At 63.2% G+C, this 14278-nt stretch overlaps 3 protein-coding genes across 3 annotated transcripts; 1 reads left to right on the plus strand and 2 right to left on the minus strand.

Annotated features, from left to right (window-relative positions):
- Positions 1-485: 485 nt before the first annotated feature.
- On the minus strand, positions 486-4962 carry VTJ83DRAFT_2974 (uncharacterized protein; the record flags this gene model as incomplete). Its single annotated transcript, XM_071009303.1, has 2 exons — positions 486-945; positions 1025-4962. 2 exons carry the CDS (start codon positions 4960-4962, stop codon positions 486-488), a joined length of 4398 nt encoding a protein of 1465 aa, XP_070866855.1.
- A 1038-nt stretch (positions 4963-6000) lies between these two features.
- VTJ83DRAFT_2975 (uncharacterized protein) lies at positions 6001-7257 on the plus strand (the record flags this gene model as incomplete). Its single annotated transcript, XM_071009304.1, has 1 exon — positions 6001-7257. One exon carries the CDS (start codon positions 6001-6003, stop codon positions 7255-7257), a length of 1257 nt encoding a protein of 418 aa, XP_070866856.1.
- A 726-nt stretch (positions 7258-7983) lies between these two features.
- VTJ83DRAFT_2976 (uncharacterized protein) lies at positions 7984-11529 on the minus strand (the record flags this gene model as incomplete). The annotated part of the gene is made up of 9 exons (XM_071009305.1): positions 7984-8374; positions 8435-8594; positions 8714-8793; positions 8864-8982; positions 9075-9985; positions 10095-10749; positions 10823-10990; positions 11097-11259; positions 11462-11529. 9 exons carry the CDS (start codon positions 11527-11529, stop codon positions 7984-7986), a joined length of 2715 nt encoding a protein of 904 aa, XP_070866857.1.
- Between the last annotated feature and the right edge of the window lie 2749 nt (positions 11530-14278).

Raw genomic sequence — 14278 nt, forward strand, 5'->3', positions numbered from 1 at the left:
GTCCAGCCGAGCGTTCGCATCCAAGTCGTTTGTGGTGCTCTGCTCCCAGAAATGGAAATCGCATCGAGATTCGTCTCGTTGTTCGCACATGGCACCCGGCAAGAGAACAAGCGTCCTTGTCATGTGTATAGTATAGCGTATGCTACCGGACCCTTCCCCCTCCCTCTTGCTGAGCCCCTGAGCAAAGTAAACAAAAACACAGACCCCCCCGCGGTCTACCCAGGCAACCAAGCCAACCCGCACCAAACAACCATGGAAGAAACCCAGCCTTTGATGCTCGCCCGTTCACCCCATCCCTTATCCCCGAAAGCGGTGCGACAATGACACAATCCCGCCAGAAACAGAAAAAACCCCGGCAGAAAACTCCAAGCCAACCGGCCCGAAACCGTTACCCGTATCCAACCACTCCGATCATTTTTTCCCCTCCTTCCTTTGTATTATTCCTCCTCCTTGAGCCCGGGACGGTCGGGGGGGATGAAACGAGCTCAGTACGCTCCGTCATGCCCGACCACCATCCCGCCCCTAGGAGACCCCGCCGCCTTCCTCCTCACCTCCTCCCGCCATCGGTCCCGCAGCACCCGGATCCTCTCCTCGCGCTCCATGCCGTCCACGCACTCGGCCAGGCGGCGGCGGATCTTGTCGGCGCGCGCCCAGTCGCGCGCGCCGATCTGCATGCGCACGACGCCCTTGACGGCGATCAAGGCCAGGCGCCACCGCTGGCGAGGCGTCTTGGTCCGTTGCTGGGGCTGCTGTTGCTGTTTGGGAGCAGCAGGCTTGGGCGGCGGCGGGTGAGACGAGCCGGGGAGGGCGGGAAGGGCGGGGATGATGGGGTAGTGGTCGCGAGGTGACGACGACGACAAGGAGAGATACCCGGAGCGGGAGGAGGCGAGAGACGGTTTGAGCTGGGCGCGGATGCGGTTGATGATGGCCAGGTCGGCTTTGTTGCTGTTGGGTTCGTGGCATGTCAGTCGCTGAGAAAAACAACAAGCAGAAAAAAAAAAAAAAGACAAAAAAGTCCACGTACCAAGCATCCCGCACTTCCACCTGCATCATCAACCACCGCTTGGCGTACGCCGCGTCGCTCCTCAGCTTGGCCTCTCTGTCCCAGCACGCCTTGAGCCACTCCAGCTGCATCACCATCCCGCGTATCTCCTTCTCGTGCCGCTTCTCGGCGGCCTCGGCGGCGCGGATGATGGCGTCCGTGTCCACGGCCCCGTTCCTGCCGCCCTTGCCGACCCGCACGAGGGCCTGGGCCTCCTGCTCCGCCGCCGCCTTGGCCTCGGCCACGGCCCGGTCGCGCTCCTGCTTGAGCCGCCTGAGGTCCTTTTGCAGCTTCTCGGCGCTGGCCCGGTACGCGGCGCGCTCGCTCCTGGCGCGCTCGAGCTTCTTGCGCAGGTTCGTCTCGACGTCGAGCAGCTCCTCGAGCGCCTCGCGGTGCTCGCGGAGCTCCTTGTCGAGCCGGTCGGCCGTGACCTGCGACTCGCGCAGCATCTTTTGCAGGTCCTTGCGCTCCTCGACCGACACGTCGCTCGCGACGCTGCTGATGCTGTGGTTGTGCTGGTTGCGCAGGGCGGCGGCCAGGTCGTCGCGCTCGCGCTTGTACTTTTCGAGCTTCTGCTTGTATCTTTGCACCGTCTCCTCGTGGGCCGCGGCCGACTCCTCGGCGGCGGCCTGGGCGTCTTCGAGCGCCTGCTCGAGGACGAGCTTCTCGTCGTTGAACTCCTCGAGCCGCCTCTGCAGCTCGCGCGCCGACGCCGACGCCTTCTTCTCGGCCTCGCGGAGGGACTGTTTGAGGTCGTGGAGGGACTGGTTGGCGGCGGAGAGCTGGTGGCGGAGCTCCGACATCTCGGATTTCCGGGCGGATCCGGGCGAGGAGGACGACGGGGAGGAAGAGCTCGCGAAGCGCGAGACGGCGGCCTCGTGGGCCTTGCGCTCGAGGTCGGCGATCTGGCGCTTGAGGGACTTGATGGTTTCCTTTTGGTCGGCGTCGTGCTGGAGGTGGTCGAGCTCCTTCTTGCGGGCCGCCGAGAGCTCGCGGTGGAGCAGCGAGACCTCGCTGTTGCCCTCGCCGGCCTGGGGCAGCTGGGCGGCGGCCAGCCTCGTCTCGTAGTCCTCGATGCGCCGCTCCAGCTCGCGGATGGTCCGGCGCAGGGCCGCCGATTCCTGGCCGTCCGCGGACTGGCGCAGCTTGGCCTGCAGCTCGCGGATCTCGTCGCTGAGGCGGTCTTCCTCGGCGGCGGCCTTCTCGATCTCCCGCTCCAGAGACTCCTCCACCTCGCGGCGCCGGTCGGCCAGGGCTTTGTTCTCCTCCTTGAGCCGGCGCAGCTCGGCCTCCAGCTTGGTCTTGGCCACGCGCAGTTCGACGCGCTCCTGGTCGAGCCGGAACGGATCCCCGCCCTGCTCGCCGAGGCGCGCGACCTCGGCCTCGAGCTCGTTGCGCTCCGCCTTGGTCTCCTCGAGCGAGGCCCGGACGGACCGCAGCTCGGCCTCGAGCTTGAGCGAGCGGTCCTGCAGGGCGCGCCGCTCCTCGGCGAGCTTGGTGACCTTCTCGGTGGCGTCGGCGAGCTGGGACCGCAGGCGGGCGGATTCCTGGCGCGGGTGCGGCGACGCCCGGGCCGTGTCGGCGGCGGTCTGGAGGGAGGCCACCTGCTGCTTCAGCCGGTCGCACTCCTGGTGGGCGCGGTCGAGCTCGGCGCGGGCCTTCTCCGACTCGTCGTCGAGCGTGGCCTGCAGGATCTCGACCTCGTCCTCGAGCGACTCGACCTTCTCCCGCTGGGCGTCGCACTCGAGCTGGGACTGGCGCAGGTCGTCCTTGACGGCCGACAGCTCGTTGCGGAGCTCCTCCAGCATGGCCTGCCTAGAGCCCAGGTCCTTCTGGAGCCGGTCGACCTGCGACCGCAGGATCTCCTCCTCCTTTTGGTGGCGGGCCTTTTCGCTGTCGAGGGCCTCCTGCAGCTTGGACTCCTTGCTCGACAGGACGCCCTCGGTGTCGCGCAGCTTGTCGATGGTGCGCTGCAGGCCGGCGGCGCGCTCCTCGGCGCGGTCGCGCTGGGCCTCGAGGTTGTGGCGCTCGGCCTCCCACTTCTCGCTGTCGTTGTCGTAGAGGTTGTCCTTCTCGCGGCACTCGGCCTGGAGGTCCGAGATCTCGTCCTTGAGGCGCTCCATTTCGTCGCGGAGCTGGCCGCGTATGTCCTGCTCGATGTCGAGGGCGCGCCGGCGCTCCTCCTCGAGGCTCTCCTCGAGCTCGGCGACCGTCCTTTGCAGGTTGGACACCTCGCGCTGCAGGGCGATGGACTCGTTGGTCAAGGCGTCGTGGCGGGTCTGGAGCAGGGCCTTCTCGTCGGTGCGCATGTTGAGGTCGGCCTGGGCCTGCTCGAGCTTGGCCTCGAGGGTCATGCGGACGTGCTCGGCCGAGTCGCGCTCCTGTCGGGCCTCCTTGAGCTGCCGCCGCAGGTCCTCCGCCTCACGGCGCCACGAGCCCTGCTCGCTGTCGAGCTGGGACTCGAGGGACAGGCGCTGGCGCTCGGCCGCGTCGCGTTCCTCGCGGGCCTCCTTCAGCTTGGTCCGCATGCCGTCGATCTCGCGCTGCTGCACCTCGCGCTCCTCCTCGAGGGCGGCGCACTCCTGGCGGGCCTTGTCGACCTCGGACTGCAGGCGGGCCACCTTCTCCTCGACCTGGCGCGACAGGCCCTTGGTGACGACCGACTTGTTGGCCATCTCCTCCTGCAGCTCCTCCAGGTCGGCTTCGGCGCGGTCCTTTTGCGCGATGGCGTCCTGCAGCTTCTCCTTCATGTCGTCGATCTGCTGCTCGAAGCGCCGCACGTTGGCCTCGAGGTTCTCGATGGTCTCCTTGGCCTCCTCGAGGCGGTCGCCGTCCTGGGCCTTCTCCTCGAGCTCGGCGGCGCGGCGCTTGGCGTCCTCGAGCTGGTCCTCGGCCTCCTCAACGCGCTCCTTGAGCTCCTCGATCTCGTCCTCGTGCTGGGTGATGAGGTCATCTTTCCGGCGGAGGTCGGCCTCGAGGTCGCCGATCTCGTCCTGCAGCTTCTCGATCTTGTCGTGGTCGGCCTCTTGGCTCTCGAGCTCGCGGCGCAGGTCGTCGATCTCGGCGTCCTTGTCCTGCAGCTCCTGGCGCAGGCGCTCGATCTCGGACTGCTGGTTCTCCTCGGCGTGCCGCCGCTTGGTCTTTTCTTGCAGCTCGACGATCTGCTGGCGGTACGTTTCGAGATCCTTCTCGGCCGAGGTGAGGTGCTTCTTGTACCGCTGGAGCTCCCGCTGCATGGTCACCTTGTCGACCTTCAGCTCGGTGTTCTCCTTGAGAGCGGCCTCGCTGAAGCCGGGGCCGGCCTTGAGCAGGGCATCCTCGAGGAAGTGGATCTTGAGCTTCAGCCCAAAGTTTTCCTTTTCGATCTTGTCGATCAGGTTCTCCTGCTCGCGGAGCGACAGCTGGTTCCCGTCGTCGAGGGGCCCGCCCTTGCCGCGGCGCTTCATGACCAGGGGCGTGGACGCGGCGCTGCTGCTTTCGACCTCGGGCAGGGGCGTGCTGTCGAGAAAGGACGACGTGTTCCGGGAGGCGCCGTACATGCTGGTCTCGCCGGCGGGCATCGGGGTCATGGACTCGTCGATCTTGGAGAGGAAGCCCGGCGTGTCGCGGCCGTTCTCCTTGCCGGCGCCGAAGCGGCGCGCGCTGTTTCGCGTGGCCGACTTGAGCAGCGGGGTGAACTCGGGGCCGCCCAAGCCGGCGGGGAGGTTTCGGCGGTCGTTAAACGGAGCCCGGCTCCCGCGGGGCGTCTTGAGGTTGGGCCGGCCGCCATTTCGCAGCTGCTGGAGGAGGTTCGCGTCTTTGGAGGGCGAATGGAACGAGAGCTCTTGGGAGATGTCAAAGTCGGGCTTGCGGCTCAGAAAGGTCGCGTCTCCCACGTTGGTCCGCGGCGTGTCGAGACCGTCGAGGCCGGGCGCAACCATGGCGGCGTGGTGGCCCCAGGCCGATCAGCTACACACCGACAAATACAAAGAAAAAAAAATAAAACAAAGGGTACACCGTAAACACAAGAAACCGGGATTCCCAATGCAAGTTCAGTCGTTGTTCGTCGCTGTCATAGCTCTAGCAATTCGTCATGGAGAGGTGTTCGCCGAGGGTTGCCAACGCGGGGAGCATGACAACGTCCATAAGCGTAGCGTAGGTAATGTTACGGAAATTCGCGACAGACGCGTCTTGAGACTGGGGAAAGGTTGGTGTCATGGCGCTGGACCAGGGTTTGTTTACTTTTGGAACGGTTTGCCAATCAGCGGGGGCGGCGGTAATGACGTTGAGTGGGGCTCTTTCGGCAGCCGTTAAACCATACACGGTAATTCTGTACCACAGCATACCACAGGACGCTGTAGTTATGTACTTGTACACACTGCATGTCCATATTACTGTGTGTGTATAATAGTCTTTGTAGTATATGGGCTCTTGAGAATGGTTCTGAAGGAGAGGTACCTATATTTTTTTCACCCGGCCCGAGGGCACGGTGTTCCTGGACATTAGCAGGAGATGGACCGGCGAGCCCTGGCCAAGGGCACAACGGCGTTGGACCAAGAATACGAAAACCCGTGTATAGTACACAGTACAGTACACCACTCAGGTCAACTGGGCGGGGCAGACGCAACCACCCAATGACAGGCCACGCTGGACGGGTTTCCCGGAAGAGGAACAGGCGGTGGGTGGAACACGATCTGTCGCTTCACTTATACACACTACGCAGTACACGACACCACTCATGAGAAAATTCATGAGTTTGATCTTTTCAAAGACCAAGGCATGACAACGGCTTGGGGGGTTACCGACAGAGAGGTGAATCCAAGTCCGGGTTGCGACGAGTCCAGCTGGCTTCTTGGTGGAGCGTAGTCCCTCCGTTGGTTGGGCTCACCTCGCCTATCCTACCGGTACCTAGGTCGAGCCTCATCTTCGTGAAACTCCTAAACCGGCACAAGACGTCCTCATCGTTGCACTAGCAAATCATGGCACACCTCGCTCCCAACGCCGCCATCTTCTCTCCCTCGGTCGCCCGTGCTGCCGCCTCAGCCGCCAAGGACTGGTCCTTTGTCGACTCGTGGCTCCAGCGCAAGTTCCCCGGCCGAGGTCCCCCCCCGTTTGAGCGCAACCCGGACACCCTGCGCGCCCTTCTTGCTCTGGCGTTGGCAAACGAGGCCGCCGACGAGGAGCGCGCCTTGCTCGCCCGTCTCGAGTCCGACACGCTCAACCAGCTCCGCGCTCGGGAGCAGCAGGGCAAGGACGAGGCCGACGACAACGACGACGACGAGGAGGAGGAAGAGCTCAACAGGAGCCGACGACGGAGCACCGGTCCAAAGGCAACGACGACAACCAACAAGAATCCGGACAAAGACAACGACGACGACGTCCTCGGCTCTGCCCGCGACGCCATCCTCACCGCCCTCGAGGACGCTCTCCCGCGCGAGGGGCAAATCGCCCTCACGGCCCTGGCCACGCTGGCCCTGCAAACCGGCCACGTAGCCCCCACGGCCTCGGCGCTCGGCGCAGAGCTCGCCTCTCTCTCGGCCCAGTCCATGGCCCTCGAGCAGGCCGTCTCCCGCGTCGAGGCCCTGGCCGCCTACATCGAGCGGGAGGTCGCCGCGACCGCCCGGCTGGCCGCCGAGCTCCGCCCGCAGTCTCCGCGCCGGAACGGCTCCGGCGACAACGGCAGCAGCGGCTCCGACGACGACGACGACGACGACGACGCCGCCTCCAACGGGGTCCCGGGCATCCCCCCTTTACGCACCCCCATCAAGCAGCCCGCCCCGGGCGCCCGCACGCCGGCCCGCCCCGCAAAGACCCCGCGCCCGCACACGGGCTACCACCCGCCGACGGACCTCTCCATCCAGAACCTGTCCCTGCAGCGACACATCAAGGCGCTCTCGGCGCGCATCCCCGAGCTCCGCGACCGCGCCGCCGCCCTGGCCCGCTCCTTCACCGCCGCCATTCCTACCACCGCCACCCACGCCGCCGGGACGGGCCCGTCGCCCACGATCCAGGAGGTCCGCGCCCTGGAGGAGGCCTACCTCGAGCTCCTCGCCCAGAAGCGCTCGCTCGACGACAAGCTCAAGGAGTTCGCCGGCCTGCCGCCCGACGCGGGGCGCGCGCGGCAGGAGGTGGAGGCGCTGCGGGGCGAGCTGAGGCGCATGACGGAGCGGAGGGACGAGGCGTTTGAGGGGCTGGTGGAAAGGGAGTCGCCGAGGCGGGTCAGGAGGGGGAGGTAAGCAGCATATAACGAAGAAGAAACAGTAAAAGAAAAACAAGGATATCCAGTGGCAATACACGAAATAAGAGAGAGAGAGAGATCTAGCTCATAGGGGCTGTCATATCAACCCTTCGTCGTCAAGATGGGCTGTTTGCTTGTTGGTTTGTGTCACATACCGGCTTGGAAACCCAACATGCACATCTATCCCCCAGCCTATCTCTTCCAAATTCCCTCTGTGCCTCTTCCTACACCTCCACCGTCTCTGCCAACAACCTCCATGATCCCACCCGCCTGCTCGTACCGTCCAAGACGCCTCGGCCTACATTACGTTCTCGCCGCACCGCTCACCGCACCCTTTCCGCGCTCTACACCCCCATCCTCACGCCCCTCCCCCGCCCCACCATCCTATCCGCCCGTTCCGTCTCGCTGCCCGACGGGGTGTCCTCGGCGTCAAAGTCGACCAGCACCGCGCCGACCCGCATCCGCCGCTGGTCGTGGTGTGGGCGGGGGTAATCTAAGCTTCGCGCCAAGGCCGAGAGCAAAGCCTGGTCAGAGAGTCACGGACAAGGACAAAAACAGTTCGCAGAGGGGGACAGAGGACGGGCAGCCGACAAAACGACAAGGACGGCCCATGTAGGTATGCATGCAAACGACGAACCGCTAGAATGGACGGACACAAGAAACCAAGAAAAGAAACACCACAACCGCTGGGGGTTCAAAACAAAGGGGAAAAAAATCAAAGGGGTCATGAGCGCTTGCCTCGCCCAGACACCGCCCCTCCCAACCGTCCAAGCTGTCTCCCCAATCCGCTCCTGGGCTTGGGCGCCGGCGGATCCGGCTTCGGCGGAAGAGGCGGCGGCGTTTCCCGCACGGGCACGGGGCCACGCATCGTCCTGCCGGGGCCTGCTCCGCTGCCCACCCCCTCCAGCGCGTGGCCTCGCAGGTCCGAAGGGCCGCCACCCCCCGCCACGTCGTCCAAATCCCCAGCCCCGCCTCCCGGGTGCTGCAGCCTGCGCGCCCGCTCCTGGACGGACCGGAACTTTTCCAGCAGCTCGTTCCAGCGGATGATGCCCTCCTCGCGGCCCTTGAGGCGGGCCGGGCGGTCAAAGCTGGAGGCGCTGGGAGTTGTCGCGTTTCTGCGAAGAGTCAGCATCGGCCTCAAGAGGGTCGAGAGCAGGCAGGACAAGAACGCTCACGGTCGCGGGGTGATGTGCAGGTAGCCAATCGAGCTGACGCTGTTGAGGCGGTTCTTGAGGGCGGCAAAGGCCGAGGACTGTGGGAGGAGCATCAAGAGGCCGTAGAGGCATTTGTAGAGATGGGGGTACCGCTCGGGTTCGAGGAGTTGGAGTCGCAGGTCTGGCATTCTCGGTTAACCACGGTTGCATGCCCAAGAAGAAGAAGAAGAAGAAGAAGAAGAAGAAGAAGAAGAAGAAGAAGAAGAAGAAGAAGAAGAAGAAGAAGAAGAAGAGACGTACAGGTAAACACTGGAGACTCGAGCAGCTGCACGAGCTTGTCGATCTGGATGAGGATGTTGACGGTCATTTCCAACTCGGCGCTGGGCATCAGTTAGCCATCATGCCTCCTGGCATCGGCGAGCCAAGGCAAGAAGCAAAACAAAAACCCACAAGATCTGCAGCAGGTTGTATGCTTGCTCGTACGCCTGCGCCAGCAGACACAACGAGAAGGTTGCCACGGCGTTGTAGCACCACGACCGGAACAGCGCGACGAAGAACGTTTGGCCCTCCTGGAAAGAATGGCGATGACGTGGGTCAGCATGCCGCTCGCTCTCGCTCCTGCGCTGCTGGATCGCCGTGAGGCTAGGGGGCGGGAGCTCACCTTCGTCTCCAAGTTCCTCAGCCGTTTCCTCAGCTCTGCCAGCTCCGGCGCCGTGATCAGATTGTTGTTCAGGTTCTGCACCATGATGCTCGCAAACTCCAGGTCCTCCTCCTTCTCGATGCAGTCCGCCAGGGTCCGGTAGATCCGCTCCGGGCTGAGGCTCGTGCACAGCTGGCGGATGATCAGGTTGCCTCGGGTCTCGAGCAGCTTCCTGTCCGTCGAAAAAAGCTGCAGCAAGTTGACCATAAAGTTGGAAAAGTAATCGTCCTCGCTGTTCTTGGAGATCTGCGAGAGCAGCTGCAGGTCCTTGGTCACGACCGCCTCGGCGGGATCGGACAGGGTCTTGAGCAGCGCCGGGAAGGTCCCGTCGTTGAACGCCAACACCTTTTTCGGCGCCTTGCGGTGAAGCATAATCAACCACGTCAGCGCGGCGACGCGAGTGGCCTCGTGGTCGTTGAGGAACAGCAGCGTGAGCGAGTTCACAGCTGCGGCGTAGTCGAGATCAGGCTGGGTCGGGCCCGGGGGGGGAAGCATGCTGGGCGTAGGGGTCCGCGGGAGGCCCCTCATCTGGCCTGGCGTGGGGCTCCGAATCTCCTCGCGGGAGCCCGAGATGGACCCGCGGGCGCTCGCGGTGCCGTCTGGCCGGTCGCCCGCTGGCGAGGGGGCGGTAGGCACGCGGGAGGGCGGGAGCATGCGATCGTCGGCCTCGTCCGACAGAGACACGACGTAATCCATCAGGGACGTGTTCACCCTGCCGGCCGCCTGGCGGATCGATTCCACGCCGCTGGCCATGGCGGGCAGGAGATGGGCGAGGATCTTGGGCGTGAACGGGAGGACCTCCTCGGGGCAGATCTCGAGAAACTCGACGATCCAACGCAGCGACTCGAGCAAGCCATGCTCCGTGCCGCGCTCTGCGCAACGTCAGCCGAAAGGAACCGGCAAACAGGCCGTCGCGCTTCGCCGAGACGGGACGTGAAGAGAGAGAGAGAGAGAGAGAGAGAGAGAGAGAGCATCGCTTACCTTGAGGCGACTCCAGGGTGGCCGTCAGGATCTCCAAGATGGCCTTGTGGTTGACCTGGACATCCTGACCCGGAATCCAATCATCCTCGCTGTCGATCTCGTCTTCGGCGACCGTATCCGAGTCCAGCTCGTCGCCTTCCTCCAGCTGGGGCGGCACGCTGCCGCTGTCGATCGAGTCGACCCGCTTCCGCTTGCCCTCCTTGGACCGCTTGCTCTCGGCGATGCCCTTCTTGATGCGGGCGATGCGCTTGATCTCGTTGAGGAACTTGTCCAGGCAGCCCTGGGTGGCCACGTGGACGTCCTGGTTCGGGTCGCTGAGGAAGCGCAGCAGGCCGCCCAGGAATTCGGGGAGGTAGGTGACGAGCTCGAGGTCGGGGATGGAGTCGAGGAGGGTGATCCATCCGACGAGGAAGGTCCGGGTAAAGGGGTTGAGGGCGTAGATGCGGTTTTTGAGAAGGGGGATGAATCTCTTGAGCGAGAAGGCCGTCGGCAGCTCCACCGACTCGTCGGTGCCGTCCTTGTCGTCCTCGTTGTACCCCGGCGGCTGCTCCAGGACGGAGACGTAGGTGGCGGCGGATTCCGAGACGATGTCCTTGATCAGGCGATCCAGCAGCTCGGCGCCGTTTTTGACGGACAGCTCCGAGTCGGCACCCAGCTATCGCACGAGGTGAGATTCTGGGCTCGGGATCTTACGCCTTGGGAGGAGGGGGGTCGAGATGGCAGCCTACCTTGCAGAGGGCGTCAAAGATGTGGTTGAAGTAGACGAGGATCTCGCCCTTGGCGACCTTGGCGATGTTGTACATGGCCTCGCAGGCGTAGTAGCGAACGCGGGCATTCTGATCTGTGAAGCAGGCGAGGACCGGCGGCACGATCACCTCGAGGTACCTTGCAAGTTCCTGGGCGGCAGGGGCATCGTAAGTTTCCCGACTCCGGTCCCAGCTCCATCGACAAGAGATCCAGGGGGGCCAAGACGGCGCCGTGTGGAAACAGGGTCTCACGTACCGGCCCAAGCGCAATGGCCGCGGCGGCCAGCCCTATCAGTCCTCCGTTCCGTGCGTGAGGCTGATGGACGGCGTAGGCGAACTCATTGCAGAGCTGGTCGAGGATGGTTTCGACCTTGGCATAATCCTTGTGGGCGACAAGGTCGCGGATGACGCGCTCTAGCCTGTTCAGGAGGAGGAGGAGGAGGAGGAGGAGGAGAAAAAAGGTCAGCAGGAGCTGGGAGCCAGGAGCCAGAAGCCAGGGGTGGTGGGTGTAACTGGCTGGCCTACCCCCCCGTGTGATGGAGGTTGAGCGAACCAGGAATGCGAGGAACCCCACGGCCGGCCAGAGCTCATGCAGGCAGAGGCTTCCAAGGATTTACATACTCTAGGGCTCCAACCTTGCGCTTGTCATACAGCTTATCATTCAGCGCACGCTGGATGGCGGGATCCATGGCTGCGGCATCTAGACAAGACGTCTGGGCCTGAGCCGGTCATCCATGAGCTGCCGGGCCACGCCAGGAGGACAAGGTCGGCGGGCTACTGGGAGATGTACAGCGATGGGCGGGCTGGCGAATGACTGCGTCGATCAGGCACCTAGACCTCCGGGTAGGTATATGTCTTGAACCGGTCAACGGGCGGCTGTTGAAAGTGGACGGTTAGGGTGACGACAGAAACGCGTCGGGGCGGCCAAGAGGGTGGTGACAGATCAAGGATGCTGGATCCAAGCGGACGAGTGGGTTTTTTTTTTCTTCCTCGAACGTCACAAGCAATAAGATCAACTCGCCTTTTTTTTCGAACTCGACCCGGGTTGGCCTGGATCTGCTTGCAACGACGGCACGCAAATGGCGAAGGCGAACCTGGAATGGAAGTTGGGTGCAGGTGCAAGGCAAACGCGCCCGGCCGTGGTGGGGTTGCTGCGGGGCTCATGACAGGGATCGCGGAGCTCCACTTTTCACCTCGCACCCACCTTCCAGGAGCTTCACCCCAGAAGTGTCCAGAGTAATTAGTGCACTTGTAGGCACCTCAGACCCGTGGGCAACCTCAAGCGACAAGCATCTCCTATGTAGTACTAACATTTTCTAGGAATCAAAAAGTCGCTGTGTCGCTCCATCCGGGAGAGCCCTACCCGATCCAACCCATGCCGTCGTGTGACACGGCAACAGGCGGGATTCGGCGCCATGTCCCGTGGGACGGTGCCTTACGTCCGGATGCAGCTCCGGGTGTGGCTCCGGGTGTAGCTTCGGGTGTACAGGGGAGCGTTCGGTTGCCGACGCCGAGCTATGACGGACCTCTCGGAGGATCTTTGGTCGTGTACGAACTCCTCACCGGTCTCTGCCCCTGTCCTGCCGAGCGGCCGAGCTCCCGCCGTCAAACCTCGAGGCAAACGTCACCGGCAACCATCTGTTCCCAGAGATCAACGTCGGCTAGCTATTCTTTCTGCCCCGCGAACCAACCTTCCAGGTGTCTTCTTTCACCATGGAGCAGCCCAGAGGATCGGTTCAAGCCGAGGAGTCCCCTCCAGAGCACGAGACAGGGATTTCATGCAGGTGACAATGGAAGAGAAAATACCATTATGAGACATTAGGTAGGTGCTTAGAGTGGTAATCCGTGAGAGAGATGGTAGCGTGTATGCCACGAGCCATGCATGACCCAGACCCCTTTCCCAAGGCAACGCCATCCAACCAAGTGAGAAACAAACCAATATGCCAGTGTCTAGCGCCGATGCCTCTCCTTCCCGCCCCTTTCCCCGAAAAACCACAATGCAATCACAGAAAGGAAATGATGCTCTCTGGAATCCTCGTCCTATCCCGCCACGAAGCAAGAGCCTAAGCCGAACGTCGACGTTTATTTGCCGCCGCCCTGGCCGCCCCCAGAGCTGCCGCTGCCGTCCTTGGGCGATGATGAGCCGCCCTGGCCGCTGTTGTCCTGGTACTGCCCGTTCCGTCGTGCCGCGTCGGCCGCCCGCTTGCTAAAGCCGTCCTGCTCCACGGAGACGGCGTGAGCATCGAGCCATGACAACGAGATGGGAGAGCGCCCTTACCTTGTCTCCGCGGGCCCTGCGGATCCGCTCGGCGGCGGCCTCGTCCATCTTTGATTTGCCCATGGCAAAGTTTTGTCATGTATGTGTTGCGTTGAGGCGGGTAAGAGGATTGTGGCTGGGAGGCCGTGTTGGCGGAGCTGGGCGTGTAAGTGGCAAGGTGCCCGCCCGCGAATGCTAGATTGTAATGCTGCTGGCGGCTGGCTGAGTTGAGATGTGCTGGAAATATCGGCTTTCACGTCGTCGGTTCGAGGGCATCGGGCTCGTTTATATCTTTGTATTTTCTGGCAGGCCGTTTACCGTCCTTCCCGCCACAAAACCTCTCGCCAAACGCCCTTCCCGTCCATCCGTGGCGTCCACAACATGTCTCCGCAGACCCGGACCACCCCAAACCATGAGCCTTTCCTTGTTGTTTTCGACCTGCCCAGCAAGTCACCCGCCCCAACGAGACCACAATCCGGTGGAACAGCGGTGCGTGGTGTTTCTTCGGGAGCCCAACGCAGAAAGCCAGCTGGCATACGGCGCCGGAAACGCACGGCCAGCTCCATCCGATCCAGGATCCGGTGGCTTGTTCCTCGTTCGGGCCAATCGGGGTCGCTTCGGTCTTCAACAACACCAGGCTTGTGTAAATTCTGGGGTGGCTTACAAGCAGACCATCCCCCCACGCGCCATCATCCAAGTGGTACGAGACAGCCCATGAGAGGCCGAGCGAGATTTCATGGTGTCACAAAAGAACTTTCTACAGGAACGAGACTCGAGACGCAGAGCCCAGGTGTCACGGAGAGGCTGCGGGTCATACCCAACCGTTCATCGGTCGGCCGTCGCAGGTAGGTTCCTCAAACCGTATCTTCCACATGGCGAACCCGCGTCATCCGAATCGCGTTCGTGGTTCTCTCTTCCATCCTGGCCAGAGGTAAGGAGGGTGGCAGCCGGCTTTGGGCCGCATGCCCGACATGCAAGCCACGGGACGTATCGGCGCGTAACCGACGACGGATGGCAATGGACTAGGACGCAAACACGGCTCTGCGGCCGTGATGGGCTGTAAGGTGTACCGTCCTGAGCACACCCACCTGCACCGACGCTCTGCACTGGAATATGTGCCCAGAGAATATGAGGTGGTCAACATGACCCTGCCTTCCTCCGTCCTTGGCGGAGAGCACTCG

The sequence above is a fragment of the Remersonia thermophila genome, chromosome 3, assembly GCF_042764415.1.
Source record: "Remersonia thermophila strain ATCC 22073 chromosome 3, whole genome shotgun sequence".
NCBI classification, from domain to species: Eukaryota; Fungi; Ascomycota; class Sordariomycetes; order Sordariales; family Chaetomiaceae; genus Remersonia; species Remersonia thermophila.